Consider the following 24,910-nt stretch of genomic DNA (forward strand, 5'->3'; position numbering starts at 1 on the left):
TTTCATCATGATAGGCAGATTTCAAAGCAAGATATTACGTAAGCTTGCCTTACATAGCAGGATGAAGGAATTGAATAGACCAGGTGACCAGAATAGCACACCAATGAACGCTTAATGAAGGTATTTGTTGCATTCCTACTTTGAATGCATATCTTAGCATGTTGCACAATGTACTTGACAAACTGAAATACTAGTCGTTTTTGGAAGCATTGTTGTTTTTTGTGGATGTAAATAAAAACGACAATTCAAAAGAATGTATGAATAATCAAGACATCAGAGTTGGTGCTTATCTCATTAGATTTTAAAGCACCATGTCACTTTAGTGCAAATGACCTTCTGATCATGCGTAGAATCTTTTGATCATGCGCAGAAAGGAACTACGAACTGGCTTATTCACCTACATACTATAAGCAAGAGGCATGTGCAAATGAACAACTACATGACATGAAACTCAAAATTTTAAACAAATAGTGTTATTGTTTCCCCTTCCATGATGCTTGTCATTGATGGCAGTATGGTAGGAAGAAACAACTTATAGTTTTAAGGTTTTATTAAAAGACTGCAACTAAAACTTTAAATTCTATAATTGGTCACTAAAGTCACATTATCTTTGGTGTATTTTCATTGTTTATCCCCCCCCCCCAACAAAAAAATGAGTTTCATATTCTTTCTTCATGAATACATATTCTGAAAAATTTCAATGGACTGGTGAATGTAAGCCTTTAAGTAATTATCAAGTATACAGTATAATTGAGTTGATTTATTTTTTTGTAAGTGGGCAAAATTCTGGATTTCTGCTTATGTGACATGTACCTGTATACAAAGTGCTGTATAATGTGATATGAGGAACTGCCAATGAGTGCCTGTATCCTTTAGTGATAATGGATTTATTGATTTGTGATCATTTTAATCATTTTTTTATACTGAAATCACCAGACATTATGAGTGGTATTGACAGATGAACTGTCAATCTGTTCATGGAATAAATGGTAGTACATCAGATTGATATTTTTTAATGTCAGTCAATTTGTTGATCCAGCATTATAATTTAATAGAGTTAAAGTTTGTACCGTATTTAATTCCAAATTATTAAATCATATTGAATATTATTATTTATTCAAATTTTTTTAACAGAAAATCATGTTGATTGATTGTGTGCTATTCAAGATTAGATAATAGAAATGTAGATATGATACTGTAGTCATCACGAAACATGTATTTTTAATTATACTCTTATTAATCATGTTTTTACATTTTAATTATAATTTGGTGCTGAGATATGTTGTAATTGTTTTTTGACACAACTCATTCAGTGTTTTTTTTTTGGGGGGGGGAGTTCTGCTCTTTTGTAGAAAGCCTGTTGCACATTTTTATTTGGGAGAGAAAATTTAATTCATGTAAAGTTTCTTTTTACAGACAAATTATAATAATAACTGTACATGCTAATGATACTAAATTCGACCATGTTATGGAGGTTGACAGAAAAAGAGAGATCAATTGTGTGAAATTTTGCATTTCATTGCAAGGTTGTTTTTATTTCTTTAAAAAAAAAGTGGGATACAACAGATGCCTGAGAGTTTACTCACTATGCTAATTTCTCATTCCTCCCCAATGTAAAATTGCTCTAACATGACACATTTACTATTTTCAGTAATTATTCATTCAAAATTATAGTTTGCCATTGTATATGTGTATTAACTAACTTATCTGTGGAATGGTGCCATTTTCCCCATGGTTTGCAATAAACAGATATTAACTCTCGAGAAAAGTCATTTAAGTCCATTGCTGCTTCTGTTTTTAAATAGTAATCAAGAGGTTATGCACACACGTATGCTGGCTTTGGCAAATTTACCATAAGTGTTTAGTATGATGAATGAAAGTAATCTTCTCTTTATTGCACATTAGCTCAATAGACTTAAGTACTGTTTAGCTTACACTGTGGGTGTATGTATAGATTTACATACATGTATATGCTTTTAGTTTTAATAATAGTGAAACCAAAACTTAAAAACCAATTTTGCACTTTTTGTATTCACGATTTTACAGTGACAGATTCAATGTGTCTTATGTTGTAACTTTGAGTATTGTATGAAGTACTTCTGTGCTGCAAACCACTATATATTTCTGTAATTAATAGTATCTTACAATGAATTTCACTGTGTTTGTTTTCTGAGTGTGTTTTTATTTGATAAATAGATTGGTCTTGGTTAAAGTTGGTTTACACCACTTGAAATTAATTTTGAAGGCAGTATGATATTTCTTACATTCGGGCATGGTAGAGTAGAATATAGAATAAAATTTTAAAAGCAAATGTAATGAATCTGGTTGGAAAATTAACAAATTTATGCATTTTAAAGTTATACATTATTTCAGTGAAACAACTGTATGCGCATCACATGCATTGCAATGTTGTTTCTCTTCTTTTGTATTCTATTATGGGAATGAAATTAGAATTCTTGTGATTTTCTGCTCCAAAACTGTAAAAAAAAAATGAGAAAAAAAGAAGATAGGATTGACTATAAAGTACTGGTATATATATTGTTGTACATGTATGTAGTTATGTTACATAAAAGAAAATCATGACATGAGTCACATGACACATCATCACTCATTGCATACTCACATTAACCTGCAAATAAAAACTTGAGCACCATCAAATAACATAATAATGAACTTCGTTAATTTTTCATCTGATTTTCCGAAATTTTATCAGCATTTGTTCATTTGATTAATTGATCATATTGTTATATTTATCATATTAATTAATTTATTGATTACTTTATCATAAGTTTGGATTGCCCCTTGATAATAGCTGGATTTACTAATCGCTTTTTGCCTGAGGATACAAAGCACTGCTATTACCTCGGTGTTAGCTGTGCTGCCCATAGAGGCACTCTAGCATTCAAGGAATTTCTTCCTATCGGGGTACCCATTCACCTCACCTGGGTTGAGTGCAGCACAATGTTAAATTTCTTGCTGAAGGAAAACACGCTATGACTGGGATCGAACCCACGTCCCTCAGATTGAAAGATGAGAGTCATATCCACTAGACCGAAACGCCCCCTTTTATGAAGGTTTGGTCAACCGACATGGCAGTATGTGAAAGGAGGGGGGGGGGGGTGTAACTTGTAAGGGAAAAGTCTATCCTTCCCCATGAAAGTTTGACAACCATGTGCAATCACAATTAGATAAAATTCACCATATTTTTATTTTGAGTCATAATCGGTTAGAAAAAAACACTTTTCTTGCTTATGAAATCTATATTTAAGATTCTACGGAAACATATCTACTTGATGAGATGGCAAGACATTTTGCACAAATTTTACATTGCCATGTTAAGTGATTGGCATCATTATGTCGACATGGCGAGATAGGCCTATGTTATCTTTTCATATGTCAACCGATGAAAAGTTACATGTCTTCATGGCGACATAAATTATTGTTAACTCGATTTGGTAAGATAAATTACGATGTATTATCATACAACAATTTATAGGTCGATTTGACAAGATAAAATATCTCGCCATCTTGTTAATTGGTACTTTAAAGTTTCTGTAAGATTTATAACACAATGTGAAGGAAGGGATGGAAGAAAGGGGAAGAAGGAGATGGGGGAATTTATGAAAATAAGAAGTAAAAGGGAATTAAATTTACTTGGATGGAGAACTGAAGAAGATCAAAATAAGAAAAGAGAGAATATAAGGAAGGGTGAGTGGGAGGGGAAGAAGAACATAAAGGAGAATATACTTAATAGAAAGAGGGAGGGGAGATCGGAGGAAGAACACATCAAGAAAGAGGCGGGACTAAAACGTAAGGAACAAGACGAGGGACGGGAAAGGAGACGTGAAAAAATGACAATGAGAGAGAAGAAAGGGGGAGATGAAAGAAGAAGAATTTACAGGGAAATAATTCGGATCTGGACGTCTTTTTCCTGCATGAGTACAAATGAGGGAAAAACAAAACTGATAGATCCAGATAGTTCACGTCCGGTCCGTACGTGCCCCATATATTTTTCTTGTCAAATTCTCCTTGAACAAATTATCTCCATTTTGTAGTAAAAACTCTTTCTTTTGAGGGCCAGGTTGTAAAATTTCCTGTAAAAAAATGCCCCCCTTTTAGGCAGTGGCGTAGCTACGGGGGGGCCTGGGGGGGCACGTGCCCCCCCCTGAGATTTGGTGTGCCCCCCCAGGTGCCCCCCCAGAAAAAATAGGCAGAGCAAAAAAAAAAGAATAGAAAAAGGGAGAAAGAAGAAAGAAAAAGTAAAAGAAGAAGAAAGACAGAAGAAAAAAAAGAAGAGGAGGAAGACGAGTGAATGAAATAATGTGAGGGGAAGACTTGCAATAAAAAAAAAAATATTTTCATGTTACTATGTAGAATTTTTGCTGGCGCTTCGCGCCATAATTGCCTGTTCGATGGGATTCATATCTTGCTCAATAGGCTGATGTGGAGCAAGTTTTGAAGTCAATATGCAAAACATATTGTAGCTCGGACATCGAGCTTTCATTTTTTTTTCATTTACAAATTTAAGTGCTCTGTAAAATGTCTGTTTTATGGTCTACATATCAGCATTTTAAGCTCACGCTGCGTGGTCACATTGTTTGATTGCCAAGGTTATATTGTCTACGTGTATTCCATAATGTTCCATTAGACAAATGTATTCAGAATGCCCAGATTTTAGGTCTAAATATGAAACATGCGCGATAACCTGGATGTTCTTTATATTATCCAGTTTTACATCAGAATATCAATAATTGTCTGCTCACGCTTCACGATCGCATTATTTTAATGATACCCAATTGACTATATCCTATTTCTGACTTACAAAATATGAATAGAGTGTCCCGCTTTTAGGTCTCAATTTTCTTAGTCTTGCGCTTCGCGCTCGCATCAATTGTTTAGTTACATACCTATCCCATTAATTAATACAAAAAGTGCTTAGAATGACCATTTTTTTTTTTAGGTCGGAATGTCAAAAAATTTGCTCGCGCTTCGCGCTCGCATTATTGAGATATTTACCGTCTTCGTGGGTAACTGGAAGCAGTCCTTAACAGGTCCCTTTTCGATAATGCTAGAACAGTTGATAAAAAAATTCTGTTCGCGCTTGGGGGTACATACGAACCTTGTTCAGAATCACACATAACATTGCCAAAAAAATTAAATTTTCAGAAAAAAATACATTAAAGTAAAAAAAAAATCGCTCGCGCTTCGCGCTCGCACTTTTTATAAGGCTTATGAGATTATGTTATGTTTATGTTTTTTTATAAGAATAAAACTAAGAAGTGACTGATATAGGGGAAGATAATTTCTGGCCCGGTCCCCTATTGGCGAAAGTCGGATCCGCCCTTGTGGACACATAAACACACACCGGAAAATGGCCAGTGCCCCCCCTGAAAAAGCAAGGACCCCCCAGTGCCCCCCAGGGAAAAAATCCTAGCTACGCCACTGCTTTTAGGGTCTTCACACTTCATGTATAACTTGGTGTTCTTATTTGAAACCAAGGTGCGTTCAAGGGGAAGTTCACTCTGGCAAAAAGTTTACACTAAAATACTATTAAAAAAATGTTAATGGTTTCAGGAAAATCCATTTCATTCTATATTAGAATTTTATGTTTTATCTCCATTTTGTAGTGAAAACCCTTCTTTTTTTTTTGGGGGGGGGGGAGGTTGTAATATTTCCTGTAAAAAATGCCCCTTTTAGGGTCTTCAAACTTCATGTATAACTTGCTGTTCTTATTTGAGAGGGGCGTTCAAGGGGAAGTTCACTCTGGCAAAAGGTTTGTACTGAAAAATATTATTTAAAAAAATGTTAATGGTTTCAGGAAAATCCATTTCATTTTATGCTTTATTTGTGACGTCATATGCGAGCAGCTTCCCCATTTATTGTGTATACAAACCAATAAAATGTCCAGAAAAATAGAATAACGTTTTATTTTACATTCCACACCTACTACTGAGAGAAAAAAACTTTAAACCATTAACAATTTTGAAATTTATGTATTTTGTAGGTCCTTTACATAACATCTTGGGTCAGCTGCTCGTCATTGACGTCACAATAAAAATAAAAAGATTGAAATTCTTGTAACTTTCTTAATCTTTGATAGATTTTCTTCAAACCTTCGCCGATGTTTTTTTTTTTAATAATTATTATTCCGGTATTTTTATTAAAATAAACCAGGCTTAGTTCTAGACAAAAAGTTTTTTTTTTTGGGGGGGGGGCTTTTGGGGCTAGACAAATTTTTGACGTTGGTTTTTTTTTTTCAATACAATGAAAATGTCCTATTGTGAATAGCCTGATACACATAAAAACAGCCAGTCCCCCTCATGTGAAATATTTCTAATATCGTGCGAGGGAGCGTAGTGATCAAGCAGAAAAAAATCATGTTTTCAAAATGCTTGAGAATTTTTCATCTCTATTATGCATGAGGGCATTTAATGATAGAGGGTGCTCTAACTGTGGTGTTAAAACTGACACCAATTGTAGAGGACCACACCCCCTAGAGATTGAACATAACACCAAAGAGTGTAAATGTAACAACCAAAGGTGTTGTAATAACACCTATAGGTGTAAAACTAACACCAACAATTTAACACCGGTTTAAAATAACTGGTGTTTCCTCTATGTACACCGGTTAACACCACAGTTTTTGCTGTGTGTATGGTTAACTGTTACTCTCTCCTGCCGTGCGTTTTTTTTCAAAGATTTAATTTGAACGTAAAAGGAATAATAGAACATGGCATGAGATGGGTTTAATATCAATGACAGACCCCTTACAAGTATTACGAGAGAATGTGGTGACCGAGGAGAAAATGTTAAAAGTTAAACCTAGCATTTGGAGCACGTTATGATCTTTACAAATAAATGTAGGCCTACAGCTACAACATCGTTAAATTACTGAACAGCCTATAGGATACTCATTCAATATTCAAAGGCTGCAAAACCCGGCCGGCCAATGAATAATGATCACCGCCATAACACAAAAGTATACACAAAACTATACACATAGCCATAGGGCCTATTGTAGAGTGTGTAGAGTCAAATATTCTACATCTTGCTTCTATCATGGGGTAGGGGGCGATCGCCATGAAAATATTGGGGATGCGGCAAACAGATCGATTTCCCTGCCCAATAATTTTGACAGATTGAAATATTTAAGAATTCACTGCAAAATATGTTTGACAAACTTCTGAAATAACAGGTGCGAAATGATTTGTCTATTGTTCGAAGGTACAATAAAAACAATTTTCATTTTCTGAGCCATGACCCCTATCATACGACACAATGGAAGCTGCTCGCATATGACGTCACAAATCAAATGATTGAATTTCTAATAACTTGTTTAAATTCTTTGGTGGATTTTTATTAAACCTTCGGCAATATATTTTATTTATTCTGCTATTTTTTGAATAAACTTTTCGTCAAGGTTTCCCCTTTAGGGTCCGGGCCTTTCAATTCAGGAAGTCAGGGAGTCATTGCCACTGAGTATACAGATCAGTGGTAATTGCATGGCCATGGATTTTAGGCTGCATATTAAGACCACATTTGCCAAGTGAAGGGTTTGCACATAAAATCACCTACATGGAAGAAATGAACTTAAGTTAATGTATAATTAACGAACTCTTCCAACAATGCACTAAATATTTTTAGTTAAATAAAATAGAAAAATAAGCTCTTGCAGCTGACAAGAGAAGATGGGAATCGAACATATATTTCAACGTCTGGAGGAGAGCTACGGTATCAGCCACATGCGGAATTTTAAAGATGGCGGCCTCCACTCATGAAAAAAATGTGGTTTCATTTCGTGGTATGGGTCTAGATGATCGCGTCCTTAAGGTAATTTGACATTGTGTTATGTTCAAATCTTACCGAATTAATATCTGTTCATGATATTATTACTTTTTAAAGTAGAGTTTGACAGTTAGGGCACTCTTTAAATGCGAATTTCACAATTTTCTTAAGCTTAGTCCCATAAATTGGATTCTGTGTCATGTCCAGTGCTAGACTTAAATTTAAACGTAAAGCTTCGGTCTCTGTTTTATTGGTTGTTCTGCTAACTCCGTTGGCTCCACTCACCAATTACAGAGACCGAATGTCTAGCTTGAACTGTACAGCCTACAGGGACTCAATGGCCATATGTTTATGTATTAAGTTGGCAGTGGTTGGGATCACTTGTTCACTGCTAGTGCTACCATCTGGCCTGTGGAGAATCTACAGGTAAGACTATGGTATGCCAATGCTGTATAGAGCACACACTTTAAAAAATCATTAAAATATCACTTTTGTGACCAAAATTACTAATTTCCATACAGTTGCAATTTATTTATTATTAAATATGGGAATAATTTGTGTATTCACCAGAGCGCTCAAAAACTTGAAGTTTTGGCATATTTTTGTGTACGCCCTCTATTGGTGGAAAGTAATATGGCAAGAAAATTTTCATTTTTTATCTCTATTTTTAATTAAGAATAAATGATATAAAGAATCAAATTTAAATAAGAGCCAAGCAGTATGAATTAACAGGTCTAATGGAAACTGTCAGTGTAAAAAAATCAAGCATTTTCCCCAAAGAAAAAGAGAAAATAAGCCAAACATTGCCACCCTTATTTTGTCACACATGGAGATATAACTGAGAACAAGGTTATATTATAACCTTGTTCATCGAATGAGTGGTTGGGATTAAAACCAGGGGAGTGGGAGTTGCACGATCACGACAGCCAAACTAATTCAGAGTAAAGTAGACAAATTAAAAGTTTGAGTAAAACTAATGGAAATAGATCTAAGTTTAAAAATAGAAATCTACTCACTGTTTATTTTTCAATTTAAGTTTCTTTTTTTTTTGGTGCATTTGATGCCAAAATGGAATATTAATCTATGGTTGTTTGTTCTTTTTATGAAATAAAGCCAACAAAAATCAAGGAGCCCTGTCTGTTTTTTTTTTTTTTGAATTGTTTAGGGTAACCCCTATTGGCGCAGTGGCTGCACAATCGCGAGTCGTCTGTGTACGAGGAGAAAAACAAGTCAAAAATAAAAATATGTTAAAAAACTCCTTGAAACAGATGGATCCAGCTGTCTAGTCCTAGCCTTGAGGACACTGTGATGATTGTTATAAATATTTTACACAGCGGCGTAACTACGGGGGGGGGGGGGGCATGGGGGGCACGTGCCCTCCAAATTGGCTGACAAAAAAAAATGGAAAAGGAGAAAAAGAGGGAGAAAGGAAGAGGAACGTAGTGGGAAAGAAGAAATTATTATTCATTATAATGGTATATTACATTATAATCATGTTATGTTATATTACTTAGGAAACATTTCTATCATAACTTTATGAAACATAATTTGCTCAGGGCCTATGTTGTCATTGTTCCTGGTGCTCGCATTATCTTTTTAAAGAGATATATAAACCTGTTGGATGAAAAACTTGTTTCAAGTCAATATACATCAAATATATTATTGTTTTATGTAGTGACATATATGCTTCTTTTTTCATGACTACTTAAAATGATTGCCCCATGTTAAGATTTTAATATGAAACATTTTCTGTCCGTGATTACATTCGCATCCATGGAGTGATGAGATAAGTCTGCTCTCCGTGAATTCCTAAAATCAGTCCTTAAAATGTCCCTTTTTCTGATGTGAATATAAACAAATTTCAGCTCACGCTTCACGCTTGCATCATTTGGTTAGTGAAATACATATAGTATTGGTGAATTCCTACTAGTAAGCCTTAGAATGCCCGCTTCAGGTCTGAATTATCTAAATTTTCAGCTCGCGCTCGCAATATTTGATTAGTGAGATGCGTATGGTAATCATGATTAAAATGACTTCAAAAAGTGCTTCCTGTCTTCAGATGTGATTCTAACAAAATCAGCAAGTGCTTGGCACTTGCATTAGATGACTATGGTGAGATATGTATACTATTAAGGGATTCCTAAAATATAGTCCTTAGATTTCCCTGTTTGGGGTCAATATATACAAAAATTTTGGCTCGCGCTTCGCGCTCGCATTGCTTAGCAAGACAGGTACTTATCATGCATGTTTATAATGTCCCTTTTTAGGTCTGAATATCAAAAATTTTGAGCTCGCGCTTCGTGCTCGCATTATTTGATTGCTGACGATGCGTATTTTTATTCATGATTACAATGACAACAAGTGCTTTCTTAAAATGTCTCTATTAGGTCAATATACCTGACAATTGAGCGCGCTTTGCGTGCTCAATAAGGGACTCAAAATTTTTGCTGGTGCCCTCCTAATGCCGTGACCAACGGTACGCCACTGATAATTTTTCATCACAGAGCCTTGAAATGCTAAATATTTTTAACCCCTACATACGTCCAATCCATATGTAGGGAATAAAGATATTTATATGAATATGAAAAATGAGAGGTTTCTTACCAGACCGATCTCATTTAGATCCTTCGATCCATTCGTAAACACAGCAAATACAATAGGCTTGACCCTTGAACCGCTTCGTTATGACGTACCTTTGATAAGCGATGTTACAAAATGCCGTTTTGAAGAACAATTAATAGATAATTATTATTTAACAAATAGTAAAATACGAAACTTCATTATAAATAGTTATTGTTATAATAATAAATATTATTGGTCTGATTAGAATTATTGTGCAAAATAAATGAAAATAATACAAATATTAGACCAAATTGATTATGAGATAAAATGGTCATAGACGAAATGGTGATTACATGTAGATGAAATGATAATTAGACCAAATGGTTGTTAAATGGAATGGCATTAGACTACCCTGGTAAATGAAGGTAGACCATGTGTTGAGTGAATGAATTCGCTGCTAGTGGATGAATTGGCAATTTACCGTCTTAAAGATCCTAATGTTAGTCGGTGCTAATGCAGTTTTGCACTGGCTGACTTCGACCAAATTTCCCCACCAGAAATTGTTTATAAATGCCCTCTGCTTATCCAAATTTTGCAATTGGCAACAGCTGTAATTCAGCTCCGATCTTGATATTATCGTTCGTATGGCTTCGCCGTAATTTTGATATCAAGGTAATACTATGAATTCAACTTGAAAACTAAAGCTTTAAATAAATTCATGGAGGAAAGGCTGCAGGCTGGCTGTACAGTATATTGTGATCTATATGACATCCTAAAATTTATTAGTCATATTACAAAAAATATTAACATGGCCAAAAAAAGTAACTGAGTACTTTCAAATCAAATGTGCAAAACCTGACTTTCACAGAGGGGTTTCAAGTAATGTTTGATAAGTAACTTCAGGTATGTTTTTATAGAGAAACTCCTATCAGTTGCATTACTGTCAGTTGAATTACGTTCAATCACGTTACAGTTTGTCCAGCACCATTTGCATACTTTACCTTCAGATTATCCAAATGAAAATTATACATAATACATGTACAAACAGTACCCGGCTAAGCTAGGCGTTCATACATGTAGTGCACACAGCTTTTTCAGGAATTACTTCCTACCGGTACCCATTTACCTCACCTGGGTTGAGTGCAGCACACTGTGGATCAGTTTCTTCCTGAAGGAAATTATGCCATGGCTGGGATTCGAACCCACGACCCTCTGTTTCAAAGTCCGAAGACTAATCCACTGGGCCCCAACGCTCCATTTATGAACTTCCATATGAATACCCATAACATCAGTGGCACCTATTAAATTATTATTCACTCAAAACCAAATTTGCCCCATTCTGTATATCCCCTATGATGGCCCTCAAGAAATATGAAAAATTGCAATTTTAATACCTGAAATGATATGTGCTCCCTCATTCATAACTGTAATTAAAGATCAATTGCATTTTCATTCAGACTTTTAAGAGCAAATGAAGATAAGAAATGTCCTGCATAGTTGTTTCACTCAGATTATGCTCATATATTGAAGAAAAAAAATTTGGGAAGCTACTTTTTTATTTATTCATTTTTAAGTAAATTGCTCTTGTTTCATGATGATGTGATTTCTATAGGCCCTTGCAAAGCTTGGCTGGTCTAGTCCTACTCTGATTCAAGAGAAAGCTATACCACTTGCCTTGGAAGGAAAGGATATACTGGCCCGGGCAAGGACTGGATCTGGCAAAACGGCTGCCTATGCTATCCCTCTCGTTCAAAAGGTCCTAAGTTCAAAAGAGGTAAGTGGTTTGTTTTGTTTGTTGTTTTTTTGAAGGAGGTTGTGCTGTGGCCCAGATATCTTTGTAACAGAATTTTTTTTCATTTAACAACTCTTTGAATGTTACAACTTTTCAAATATTTCCTCAAATGATTTAAATGAAATATTGTCATTATTTGATGTAACTTATTGAAATCAAGTACTGTTACCCCTGTCAGACACAAATTTAACATGAGGTCCTTTCTTTGATTACAAATTGAAATGTACACTACATGTGTATTTGTCGCATCACTATCTGCTCTGCACTATTAATCTTTGTAGTAATTTAGTGCTAAATTTCCCATTGTACTGAGTACCATTGATCTTTTAACACCAGTAATTTTCAAGTTTTGAAGATCTATATCTTTGAAAATGTGGAACAGTTTGAAATATAATGAAAATTTATTCTTTTTTTTTTACATGTTTGTTCTAATTTCCTTGATAGTTTGTATCCATGTATCAAAAAAATAGAAATATATTAGTGTGCTTAAATCACTCTGCATAGTGCTTAAGGTGTATAGCATATGAAAGACAAAAGAAAAATTAAACAGTTAATATTTACCAGAGCGACATTCAAGAATTAATATTAGGAAGAATAAAATGGGTACATCTTGATGTAACATGAGAAGGTTTCATCCAATGCACGGTAAATCACACAACTTTGATACATTGATGAAAATTCTAAGAATTATGTTTTGTAGCATTATTATTTGGATTTGTTGAACAATGTTAACATGTGTTTGGGACTTAGTTTGGGTAATATTTATTGGTCATATTTTGCATTTGTAGATAATCTATGTATCAATCATTATGCATTTGTCATATGAATTTGCATGTGTCTTTCCTTACAGACAGCTAGAGAACAGGCAACTCGGGCTTTGGTCTTGGTACCCTCCAGGGAACTCTGTTCACAGGCCTATAGGAATTTACAGGTAAATCAACATACTTGGCTCTGCTCCACAAAACACATAAATGATCTTTTTAAAAAGTTACTTCTCAAAGGAAGTTATTATGCACATTTATGTATTGAAGTGATGTTAAAATGCCAAGTAGAATTTGTTTGTTTGGTTTTTTGTGTGTTTATTTTTTTTTTGGAATAATTCATTTATTTATTACAGTATTTTATTTTATTTATTATTATTAATTTTTTTTAGGGGGCGATTTTTCAATTAGCATTCTCATATTTCATAGTTCTTGCATTCCTGACCCAATTACATCAAATTCTCTCAGTGAAAGCAGGGGAAAAGAGCAAAGTATAGTTAACATTTAAAATAGTTATGCATGATTTAAATATCAAATGTGCTGATAAATGAGTTTGTACTGTTAAAGATTTGAATTCAGAATACAGGCCAAGTTGAAATTGTAACATGAGGCTCTGCAATTGACCATGAGGTTGAATTTTTATGATTGATTGAATTGATTATTGTGTGTGATCAGTCATAAAAATCAGTTCTACGATTGATCAATAAAGCTTTATGTTATGGTGGCCCAGAATGATGGCTTGAAAATAAAGTATCATATCATTTTGTTTTTGTTTGTTTCAGGAAATCAGTAAATGTTGCTCTAAAGAAATCCGATGTGCTGATGTCTCCGGTCAAGTGGATCTGTCAGCCCAGAGGTAATGTGAAGACTGTAAACAAAGATTTATTCAAACAGACAGTACTTTCTTTTGAAAGAAAGAAAATCGGAGAAGTAGAGGAATATTTTTTGAAAAATGAAAGTTGGTCACAGAATAACAAATTGTATAAAATACAGTGTACATTGTATTTATAATTGTGTTATGATAATAATGAAATTGATGATTATGATGATGATGGTGTTGGTGGTGGCAGTAGTGATGGTAGTGAAGATGATCATGATGATAATCACTGTGACAATGATAATGATGATGATAAAATATAATGATGATTATATGGCTATGATGATGATAATGATGATGATGATGATGATGATGGTGGTGGTGATGATAATGAGAGAATATAATGATGATTGTATGGTTATGATGATGATGATGATGAACATGATGATGGTGATGATCATGTTAATCACTATGAAAATGATAATATTATAAACCCTTTGAACCCGACAGGCCGGAATACCGGCCTACCAGTGAACGCGCAAATACCCGATAGGCCGGAATACCGGCCTACAGCCATGTGACTTCAAATGTCAGGTGATCTTTAACAATGACGTCATCTCTCTAGTACGTGTACACGTAGCAAAACGTGTAGGAATAATTAGTCGATGATTTCAGTCAAGGGCGGCAATGGTTTCGGAAGGCTTTGGCATAAGAAATGGCCAAAATATGCCACTTTTTTGTGGTTCCTCTTGTCGTATGTGCAGTAACACCCTGTGTAATACGCGGCGAGTCACGTGCTTACTATTGGGAAGCAACTGAAGCATCTGACTTTGGTAAAAACAGTGATTTTGAGCCCAAAACAGACACTAAAGTTGATATTTCTGTTTGTAGACTAGGTCTACGGGAAGGTAAACAACTCCAGTCGGCTCGGTCCGGGTACTAGCGGGGGGAAGATGCCATTGGGTCTCATATCATGGGAATATGTGAATGTGGTTAATATGTGCAAATAATTCATGGTCAAGGTCACCACCGCCCCTAATATTTAGGGTTCAAAGGGTTAATGATGTTGATAATGGTAAAGATTAAATCAATAACAATGATCATTGTGATCAATTCTGATAAACTCATGTAATCATAATTAATATTTTCTTTACTTGCAAATATTACAGACCCCTTCTTATGGAGAGACCGGACATAGTTCTCGGCACACCCAGTCGGATCTTGGCCCACATCCAGGCCAAGAACTTGTCTCTACAGAGATCCCTTGAGATGCTTGTTATCGACGAAGCAGACTTAGTATTTTCCTTCGGCCATGAGGCAGACATGAGGGCACTGCTCTCTCATTTCCCAAAGATTTATCAAGCTATATTGATGTCAGCTACGTTGAGTGAAGATGTAAAGACTCTCAAGAAATTGGTCTTACACAATCCAGTAAGTTTGGAGATTTCTGATTGTATCTTTAATTTTTTCCTTAGTTTGTGTTTGCTCACTATTAATAGATGATAATGATTTCTTGGTCTAGGTCCCATAATACAAAGGTTAGCGATTAATCGTGTGCTTGATTTTCACAATTGATTGTACATTGTAGACAATGCAATCAATCGTAGAAAAATATCATTACTAAGCTTTGTGTTATAGGCCCCTGCTCTCTTGAAAACTTACAACTCCTTTGATTTAATATGAGCTTGAAAGTTATCTCAACTTGGTCATTTTTGTGATTGCTGAAATATTTGCAGTGATTATATTTCAGCTAATTTCTCAAGTAAATTGTTAACTTTCATGCATTACTATTGTTGCAAGTGAAAACAATTCCAGAATAGTGATGCTAAAGTTTATAAAAAATGAAATAAGGAAATTATCTGTCAACACTAAACTCCTAGCTTTTATACATGAGGATATACAAATGTGGATGAGTTTGTGTTAAATCATGCTTTGTAACCGCATTGAAAAGGTGCTCTATCAAATGCCTAGTGGATGTTTTAGAATTGGTTCCCAAGTTCTTATAAGATAAAAGTGGAATAAACTGACGTAAAGTGTAAGGTCTAAAAGATTTATCTTTGTATTAACATTTAAATCCTTAAAACTCAGATGCAGATTAAGTAGAGAAGGAGGATCTCACTTCGAATAATCACAAATCAATTATTTCCTATTTCCACACAGATCACGCTCAAACTTGCAGAATCTCAACTTCCAGAAGCAGACCGCCTAAGCCAGTATCAAATAAGGTGTATAGAAGAGGACAAATTTCTACTCATCTACACGCTACTAAAGCTCAAGCTAATCAGAGGCAAAACCATCATCTTTGTCAACTCAATAGACAGGTGTTACAGGTCAGAAGAAGAATTATTATTTTCTCCTTTTTCATGATATCTTTCCCTCTCTGTTTTTCCTCAATGTCCCTAACCTCAGGAATATCCTATAGTAAGAATAATATGTCCATTTATCCAGCGCTATTACCATGTGCATATACTCAACTGCACTTTGACATTTGGTATCATATTATTGCCCCGGCCATCATGAGCTGCCATATTGGCACTAAAGCATCAAGGAATAAATCCTAGTGGGGCATCGTGTAGTGGTTATGACTATCGTCTTTCACGTGGGTTTGATTCCCAGCCATGGCATGTTTTCCTTCAGCAAGAAATTTACCCACATCGTGCTGCACTCAACCCAGGGGGAAGTGAATGGGTACCTGGAATATCCCACCAATTTATATAAGAAACATTCCATCACTTAATATCTTCAAATCAAAATGAAGAGATAAATCTTAAGAAGTTGTTTCATGAGTATTAGATTTATGAATATGAATAATAGAAAAAATGAGAAAATGCAGTAATTCTGATCCAATATTCAAATTCATAGTATTGTAAAGATTTCGTCAATGAAAAACATACTATTGGTCACTGCATGTTGATTTTCTATTGTAATGATACTAATAGTATTTCTTTATTTATGGACTTCAGATGTATCTTGAAATGCAGTTTGTAGTAGCAGTGTGCATACCGAACCAGGGCTTCCAGTGAATTCAAGATGCCACATCGCAAACAAGATCAATATGCTTGTAATTTATTGTATTATAATCCTTTGTATTTCTATTTGTGTAGACTGAAACTGTATCTCGAGCAGTTCTCAGTAGCTGTATGTGTACTGAACTCAGAATTACCGGTGAATTCAAGGTGCCACATCGTAAACCAGTTCAATACTGGCCTTTATGACATCATCATAGCCTCTGAGGAATCTAGTCTCTTTGAGGGAAGGAAAACTGATGAAACAGAAGAGAAGAAAGAGAGGAAAGGAAAAGGTCACAAGTAAGTACCAATCTTGCACGTCTTAGGGTGTTTTGGAAATGATTAAGAAGGCATTGCAAGAAATTTACAATCGCAAGTCAAATTTATTTCCTATGTCAATCATAAATCATGCAAACAATATTGTGTGCATAATAAAACAAGAAGACGTCCAAGTCGTGTGTTCTTATTGTCCTGACTTTTATATCCCATCATCTTTGTGTATTAGATCCGTATGCTTTTTTACTATTGGTCTCTCAAAAGATGTGTATAAAATGCTCACAAACCCACAGATTTCTTATTTACTCTTCTGATATAATGGTTTGCACATCCCATATTGTTTGATGGATCATATGCCTGCATAATTTAGTGCATTATATAAATTTGGATCTATATTTCAACAGTTTCTCTGAGATAGTTGCAAACCATTCACTAAATTGTCCATTTCACATGTTGTTTTTTCAGAAAGTAAAGATTTAATTTATGTTATTTCATTTTCAGGAAAGCAAAATTAGAAGACATAAATATGATACACAATCAATATATTCCCAATCCCTGAAAATACATTACCTTTCAATAGTAAAATTTGCACTATACAAGGTGTAAAAGAACTGTGTACATTAATCTTTTTCTGCTAAAATTATTGAAGTTATGTCATATGATTTCACATAAATATGAAGGACAACTTTTTAATTACACCTTGATTGTTTGATGTCATAGGCCCGTATTCTGAAGTCAGGTTTATCTTAGACCAGTCTCACTCCGTGCTAAAATTATAGGAGGCCAAACGTTAAAAAAAGTCTGTTTACAGTATATCGTATATTTCTTATGTTTACTATTTTGTATCCTTTTGCTTTTATTATGAAGAAAATACTTCACTTATTATTCCCAGACAATTATGAACAATTTGGTTGTCATATGAGTTAATAAATTGAATGGGTAGTTTTAGGGATTTCCGGTAGTGCTCCAATTGGCTTTCCATAGTTAAACCACAACTTTAAACCAGGGTTTGATTTAAACCCGAGTTCAGAATACAGGCCATTATGTGCAACTGCTCTTTTAGAGATAATCCATATTTGATTTTTTTTTCAGAGGAAAGCAAAAGAAAGATAAAGAATATGGAGTGTCAAGAGGGATTGATTTTCAGAATGTCTGTAATGTTATCAACTTTGATTTCCCTGAGAGTGTCAAGTCTTACATCCACAGAGTGGGAAGGTATGTTGAATTTTGTTTTATGAATGTCTCTAAATGTACCTTGTTCAGTGCATCTTTGTTCTTTTCCCCTTGTTTGTAAATGTCCCTGTGTTCTTTGTTTTTGTTTTGTGAATGTCTGTCATGTTGTCAGCTGTTATTTTCTGAGAGTTTCAAGTCTTCTGTAGACAGAGTAGGAAGATTTACATGTATTTGCGGGTAATATGTGGTGATAATGACAATTTATTACTCTTATATACATGTAGTATTTTTATGATGGTATTAGTTTTGATTGTAGTATAAGCCTGGCATTTTTTTTTTTTGGGGGGGGTAATCAGATTATTTACTATTAATTGGAAATTGAATAATGCTTATTCCAGAAAATAAATACTTCCCAGAAAATAGTAAATATGTTTTGATAGTCATAAAAACTACTATTAAATTCTCTTTTAAAGCGATATCACATTAAATAAATAAAGGTGATCTGTCATGGTTTGATAGAAGTTTGGTAAAAGACACACTCTATCTGTTTCCCTGAGACAAGATGGTGTGATGTCATGGGCAGTACTCAATGACTGTTTTGATGTTCTGATTTTTATTAATTCTGATTCTGAATACTCAAAAAGCAAAGTTGATATTAAAACCAGAAATGTATTTTTTTATTTTTTTTTAATTTGAAATAATTAACTAAAAATTGAGTTTACTGACTCACTGATTTCTTTGAATAGGGCAGTCATACGTGATGACCTTTACCCACCTGGGCGCTGTTTGTATTCATTTGTTTACACAATGTTGTTTCATTATTTACAGGACAGCACGGGGAGAAAAGATGGGAACGGCGTTATCATTTGTGAATGAGGATGAGCAAAATCTTCTAGATAATGTAGAACAAGAACTTGTTGGAGGTAAAATTTCAAACTTCTTTGCATATCTGGGGGACAAATACAACTCATGCTTTACATAATCTGGGGGGTTTTTCACAAAGATTTTTTAAGTGTGAGTTTAAACCATGCTTAAAGACAAACAGGCTGGTGATATCTCATTGACAAGTACAAAGTAGTGTGCGTCCTCTGAGCGTGATTAGGCCAATGCGGTGAATTGTTTTATACTACACGAAACAGAATTTAAGTGCAATTCTAAAAGTCACACTTTGATCTTTGTAAGATACCCCCAGGTCTGAAAAGGTCCTTTGACTTGGGCAGTTATCAGACTTATGGAAGGTTGACTTAAACAGATTGAACTGTATGATATTGCAGTTAAGTGTGATACTGCTTTCAGTAAACTTTTGGTACATGGTTTTGATCGTTGTTACGAGTAGCAAAACTTGCATTCAGTAATTTACAGCGGGCACCGATGACTTAACCTAGATTGCCAGAAGAGATCAACGCGAGAGGGGACAATTGCATTTCTCACTGCTCATGCACATAGAAATTGTACAGTTGACCTTTGACCTTGCACAAAATCTTAGTACAGACTTTGGACCGGTTCCCTTCAGTAAGCTGTGAGTGTTCACCTTGTAATTTGCCCTTTTTGGTACTCTTAAAACTAGCACTAATATAGAGCAGACTATCTTGGCCAGTGCTTTTTAGTTATTAGACATTGTACAAGGTGTAATGAGTCTGGCTTGGACCATGGATATATTGCGAGGGGTAAGAGATCAGAATAAAGTTTCTTCAATTATTTTTTTTCTCTTCAGATGACGGAACACCTTTAGTTAAACCGTATCAGTTCAAGATGTCCGAGATTGAAGGATTTAGATACCGTGCCAAGGTAAGCAGTCATGACACTCATATCCAGTAGCCTTCCATTCTACTGAATCTCCAAGGCCCATATTCACAAATAAAAACTGTGCTAAATCATGGTTAAACTATGGGGTGCCAAATGTGCTGTCCTTGTCTACACAAATGATCCATTTTTATAGAGCGTTTAATACATCGGAACAATGTCTCTAAGTGCTTTACAGATATATTAATACCCTGGTCATCGGATCCTCGCATGCTGGCATTCAACTTATGCCTTTCTCCACTCCCTGGGGAGCATTCCACAAGAGGCGCAAAACTCAATTGCTAGGCATGCTTAGGCTTTCACATACTACCGGGTACCCATTTAACTCCTTAACTGTTATGCTATGTATGTTTGCATGGGGGAGTGTCAATGATCCTATGTATCTGGGGGTCTTGGGGTTTGCCTAACGCTTAAATAATTGGGTGTTCTAATGCAAATTAGCTATTGAATGAATACAGCCCCAAATATGCTCATTTCCATTCATGTAGATATTCAGCAAGAAATTCATCCATATTGTACTGCTCTCAAGCCAAGTAAGGAAAATGGGGCCCTGGCAGACATGTATTCCTTGAAACGCAGTGTGCATAACAGCTACTCTGCTATTATGCTGCATAGTTGTAGAGTGCTTTAATTAGAGACTAATGATATGTAAGTGCTGAGCCCTATACAATCAATTATAATGATTATTATTGTTGATTATCTGATTAGATCTTAAAAGATGTGGAGCTCTTTAGAGCTATTATGCATGATATATATATATTTTGGGGGGTGGGTGGGTTGAGTCTTGTAATAATGGAGGCATTTATTTAAACACTTTCAGTCCCAAGTCTATCTTCTTTTTAAAATATTTTTCATTCTACCCAGGATGCAATGCGAGCAGTGACGAGGGTAGCAGTGCGCGAAGCCCGGGTGAAAGAGATCAAACAAGAGATCTTCAACTCCAAGAAACTCAAGGCCTTCTTTGAAGACAACCCAAGGGACCTACAGCTGTTGAGACACGACAAGGTGTTGCATCCTGCCAAGGTCCACTCAGATCTCAAGAATGTACCTGAATACCTCGGTAAGAATATCGTCCTTGTGATAGCCAGGGTCCTGTTGCACAAAAGTTACTGTTATGGTTTCTTTGCCATCCAATGGTAACTACCATGGTAACAATGCTGAAGAGCCAATCAGAATCATGGATTCTATAGGAGTTACCATTGAATGACAAAGCTTCTAGGATTATAGATTTTGTGCTATATGGCCCAGAATTCTGGAACATGAAATTTTAAAGCTCTTCCATCTAATGGTAACTTCCATCGTAGTGGTGCTCTGCAGCTAATTAAAATAAAATCTTCACAAAGTTACCATTTTGCCTATTATCTTTACTTAGTGGCAGTGCTTATACCATGCTACATGTATTTATTAGATTATAAAGTGATGCCTTGTCCAAACCTACGATCTCTATCTCAAGTAAAAAAATACTTTGCAGTAGGTACACCATGCCAATAGATTCAGCGTCATTCCAGCCATGTCTCTTGGTTTTATTCACTTTTCTGAACATTTAGAATTGAACACAAGAATGTGTTGCCCAAGCAGTTTTATATGACATTTAATAGCATTTGAATAATTATAAATCCCATTCCAGCACTATTGTTATCATTCTTGCAAACTTTAAGGTCAAATTGGAACTGCGTTAGCTTTGCTGACTAACGGGACATCAATAATTTTTCTCTTTTTAAGATATATAAATGCTTCCATTTAAAAAAAAAAAATTTTAACATTGTTGATCGCGCAAAAGAAAAAAAAGGGAAAAAAGTGAATTCCTCTAATTTCGTCGAAAGCAATGTTTTTAACATGTGACAAGTTAATTTATGGGTTTAATTATTTAACTAACATTTCATCCTTGTGATTCATTCTCAGTCCCCAGGGCATTGAGAGGTACCATACCAACTACAAGCAGACGGAGAGCTCCAAAAAGGACAGCAGAGGGTACTGTGGGACAGAAGAAAGAGTCTAGGATAGCCAAAATGAAGGTATAGGAGATATCCTCATCTAGTCATATTGTCATAGCACTTTTTCTTACCTCCATCTTCTTTTTCATGTTTTCTGTCATTCTCACCCAGTTCTATTCTTGCAATAACCAAGAACTATTTTGCAAATCTTGAAATTTTGGTCATGCATGGATATAGGAGTGATGATGGTATATTAAGTTTCGAGGTAAAGGCTCACAGAGGTCAGTGTATTCATGAAGATATCTTGTTCTTTGGATAACTCAATGAATGTTTGAAGAATCAACTTTGAACTTGACCCATGTATGCATTTGGGAGCAAACATAAATGGATGAGATTTGGGGTCAGAAGGTCAGAGGTCATATACATAAAAATGGCTCATTTTATATCATGAAAAGAATATTCTGTCTCTTGCTTGCCTCTATCTTCAAGCAGGACATTTTAGGATGATTAAAATGATGAATAATGATATATATCACTATTTCATTTGGCACTTCATACATGAGCCTAATATCTTTTAAGTTGAATCCTTATGGACTCATGACAGTAATATTCATTTCTTTATCTTATTTCTGTATCTGACAGAGGAAAACAGAGGAAGATCCACTGAAGAGCTTCAAATACAAGGGAAAGAAATGACATCAAGGAACAATTTCATACTGAACCCAGGTGGACTCTTGTTGAGTGAGCCATTAAAAGAACTTTGTAGGACTATGTGCATGGAGTATAAAGAGCTGCAATGGTATCTCCAATCAGACTCTTGTATATGGAACAAAGTGAATTACTCTTAAATATGCTCATGGACGACGACAACATAGGAGTGTCATCTTTGTACACCAATGCCATCAAACGGGCTATCTACAGAATGTGACTTCAGAAAGAATTCATCCCTTCTCTCAATATCTCTTCTCTCTTTCTCCCTCTCTCTTTCTCTGTCTGTCTGTCTCTTTCTGTCTTATTTTCTCTAATCCTTCATCCCCTTATACTAGTAGTATAATGTATAACACTTTAATCCCTAGTTGTGTTTGGGATGTGCTCTACTCTCTATTCATCAGTAGTATCGTGTGTATTGGCACCTAAGCATGAGTTTTACTCACACTTTAATAGCTCTTTGTGAAACATTCTCGATATCAGTCTCATGTCTAGTTGATTCTCTGAATTGTAGGATCCGCCTTGGTGAATCATGTAGGTTTGCACTAAGAGCTGCAGCCATATACTCTCTAGATGCAGGGGTGGGGGATACTGACTTCAAAGACAGTTCTACTGCCAGTGATGAACTTCACCATTCCATGTACAAAGAATGTCGCTGTCTGATTAGTAATATATTAATCATGTGATGAATTGTAGATTTACCCTTTAGATGTTGATTCTGCATATCGCTTGGTCTATAGATTCACCAATGGTCAAATTGACGGAAGTATTTCCAAATTAAAAGTCTGCTGGATTGTGTATTTTCTATCAGAAAGGCTACTATATCCAATCAACTTGGATTGATTCATATGCACCCATCAAATCAGTTAGGTCAGCTAGTTACCTTCACCGTCTCACTATTCAGTAATGTTAAGGATTTGGTGGTAAGAGTAAGACACTCCCCTTCTGAAATGCACTGAAACCATCTTTTATAGCAGTTTATAGATCTTAAGACATTCACTCTATTATTAAATATATCTAATGTGATTTATTGGTATTGCTTTCGTTTGAGTCGTAGGGATAAGCATTACATGAGTGATAACAATTCCCCAGTCTTCAATGGCACAGAGCACTTGATATTATAACAAATCAAGGTTTTGAATCTGTTCCTTAAGGACAGGAGTAGCTTGATTAATCACATGGCAATCACGTTCACCTTTCCCTTCCACTTTGTCAAATTCATGGAGTATAGTGAGTGATTGTACTGACAGGCCTTGCATTACCGAACCCGCGCATTGTACGCGTTAAAAAATTCATACGCTTAAAACTTTGCAACATCCTTCCAAATGGAACTTAAAAATTGGCCCAAAGCACATTTTCAAAGTCTTTATATGCTCAAAATAATAAAATATTACAAATATAGCTCATCAGTGATTTTGTTGTTTTCTCAACTTTTCCCGTAGAAAACGCATGTTCAGTATACGATACCATTTTCAAGTGACCAATATATTTCACATGCGAAGAGGGGTCCGATTGGAAGCTGATATCGTAAAGAAGAAAAACGATTTCAGCAAAATATTAACATATCTATATTTTGTAGGTATATGGTGAAAAGTTTGGTGAATTTTATGATAATAATGTGTTTGATATGATTGAATTCATGAAAAATGTGTGGTAATACGATCCACTACCATACAAATTCATCATCACCTAGCCAAACCCTCCTACTCTTTGATTGATGGAGTGGAAAGCAAAGAAATAATTTCTTTAAATTTTTTAATGCTTTTGTATCATAACCTCAATATTATAATATTTACTTCATACAGAGTTATAGTATCTATATTGGTGGGTGCATTGGGATCTAGTGATTCTGACTGCCGCCTTTCAAACAGAGGGTGGTGGGTGCAAATCCTAGCCATGGCGTGTTTTCCTTCAGCAAGCAATTTATCCACACTTTGCTGCACTCGACCCAGGTGAGGTGAATGGGTACCCGGTCTTGCTCGAGCGCCTGATCAAGGTTGCCGTGCTAAAGCTAGGATAATAATAACATTGCCATGTTTAGCAGGGCCCGCTGGGAGAACAGTTTTCGGAACTGAAGTGGCTACCCTGGGTAAAATATGACGTTTTATTATTATTATTTTTAATGAGATTGATGCATGTTTCAGATTTACAGAGTGTATGAATACAATACTTTGGCAGAATGAATATTTAACTGCATTTATCTGATTTGTGTTTTCGATTGTGATTATTATTTTTTTTCAACTTGCACCTTATGACTGGTCTGCAACCTGAATTTTGAATAAAAAGTTATG

The 24,910-nt window shown here is 35.2% G+C and overlaps 1 protein-coding gene across 1 annotated transcript; it reads left to right on the plus strand.

Annotated features, from left to right (window-relative positions):
* The first annotated feature begins 7,713 nt into the window (after positions 1 to 7,713).
* On the plus strand, positions 7,714 to 24,815 carry LOC121425136 (probable ATP-dependent RNA helicase DDX56). The gene is made up of 13 exons (XM_041621128.1): positions 7,714 to 7,830; positions 11,960 to 12,121; positions 12,990 to 13,070; positions 13,683 to 13,756; positions 14,887 to 15,148; positions 15,878 to 16,047; positions 16,822 to 17,025; positions 18,094 to 18,216; positions 19,003 to 19,097; positions 19,889 to 19,962; positions 20,842 to 21,037; positions 21,880 to 21,992; positions 22,554 to 24,815. The coding sequence occupies exons 1-13, from the start codon at positions 7,759 to 7,761 to the stop codon at positions 22,605 to 22,607; spliced, it is 1,680 nt and encodes a 559-aa protein (XP_041477062.1). The 5' UTR covers positions 7,714 to 7,758; the 3' UTR covers positions 22,608 to 24,815.
* Positions 24,816 to 24,910: the final 95 nt, after the last annotated feature.

Source organism: Lytechinus variegatus, chromosome 12 (assembly GCF_018143015.1).
Source record: "Lytechinus variegatus isolate NC3 chromosome 12, Lvar_3.0, whole genome shotgun sequence".
NCBI classification, from domain to species: Eukaryota; Metazoa; Echinodermata; class Echinoidea; order Temnopleuroida; family Toxopneustidae; genus Lytechinus; species Lytechinus variegatus.

Excerpts from the sequence above, each read along its gene's own strand:
- LOC121425136 (XM_041621128.1), top strand. The coding sequence starts at position 7,759 with ATGGCGGCCTCCACTCATGAAAAAAATGTGGTTTCATTTCGTGGTATG. Across the intron at positions 12,122-12,989 it reads AGGTCCTAAGTTCAAAAGAG|ACAGCTAGAGAACAGGCAAC; the intron begins GTAAGTGGTTTG and ends CTTTCCTTACAG. Across the intron at positions 15,149-15,877 it reads AATTGGTCTTACACAATCCA|ATCACGCTCAAACTTGCAGA; the intron begins GTAAGTTTGGAG and ends ATTTCCACACAG.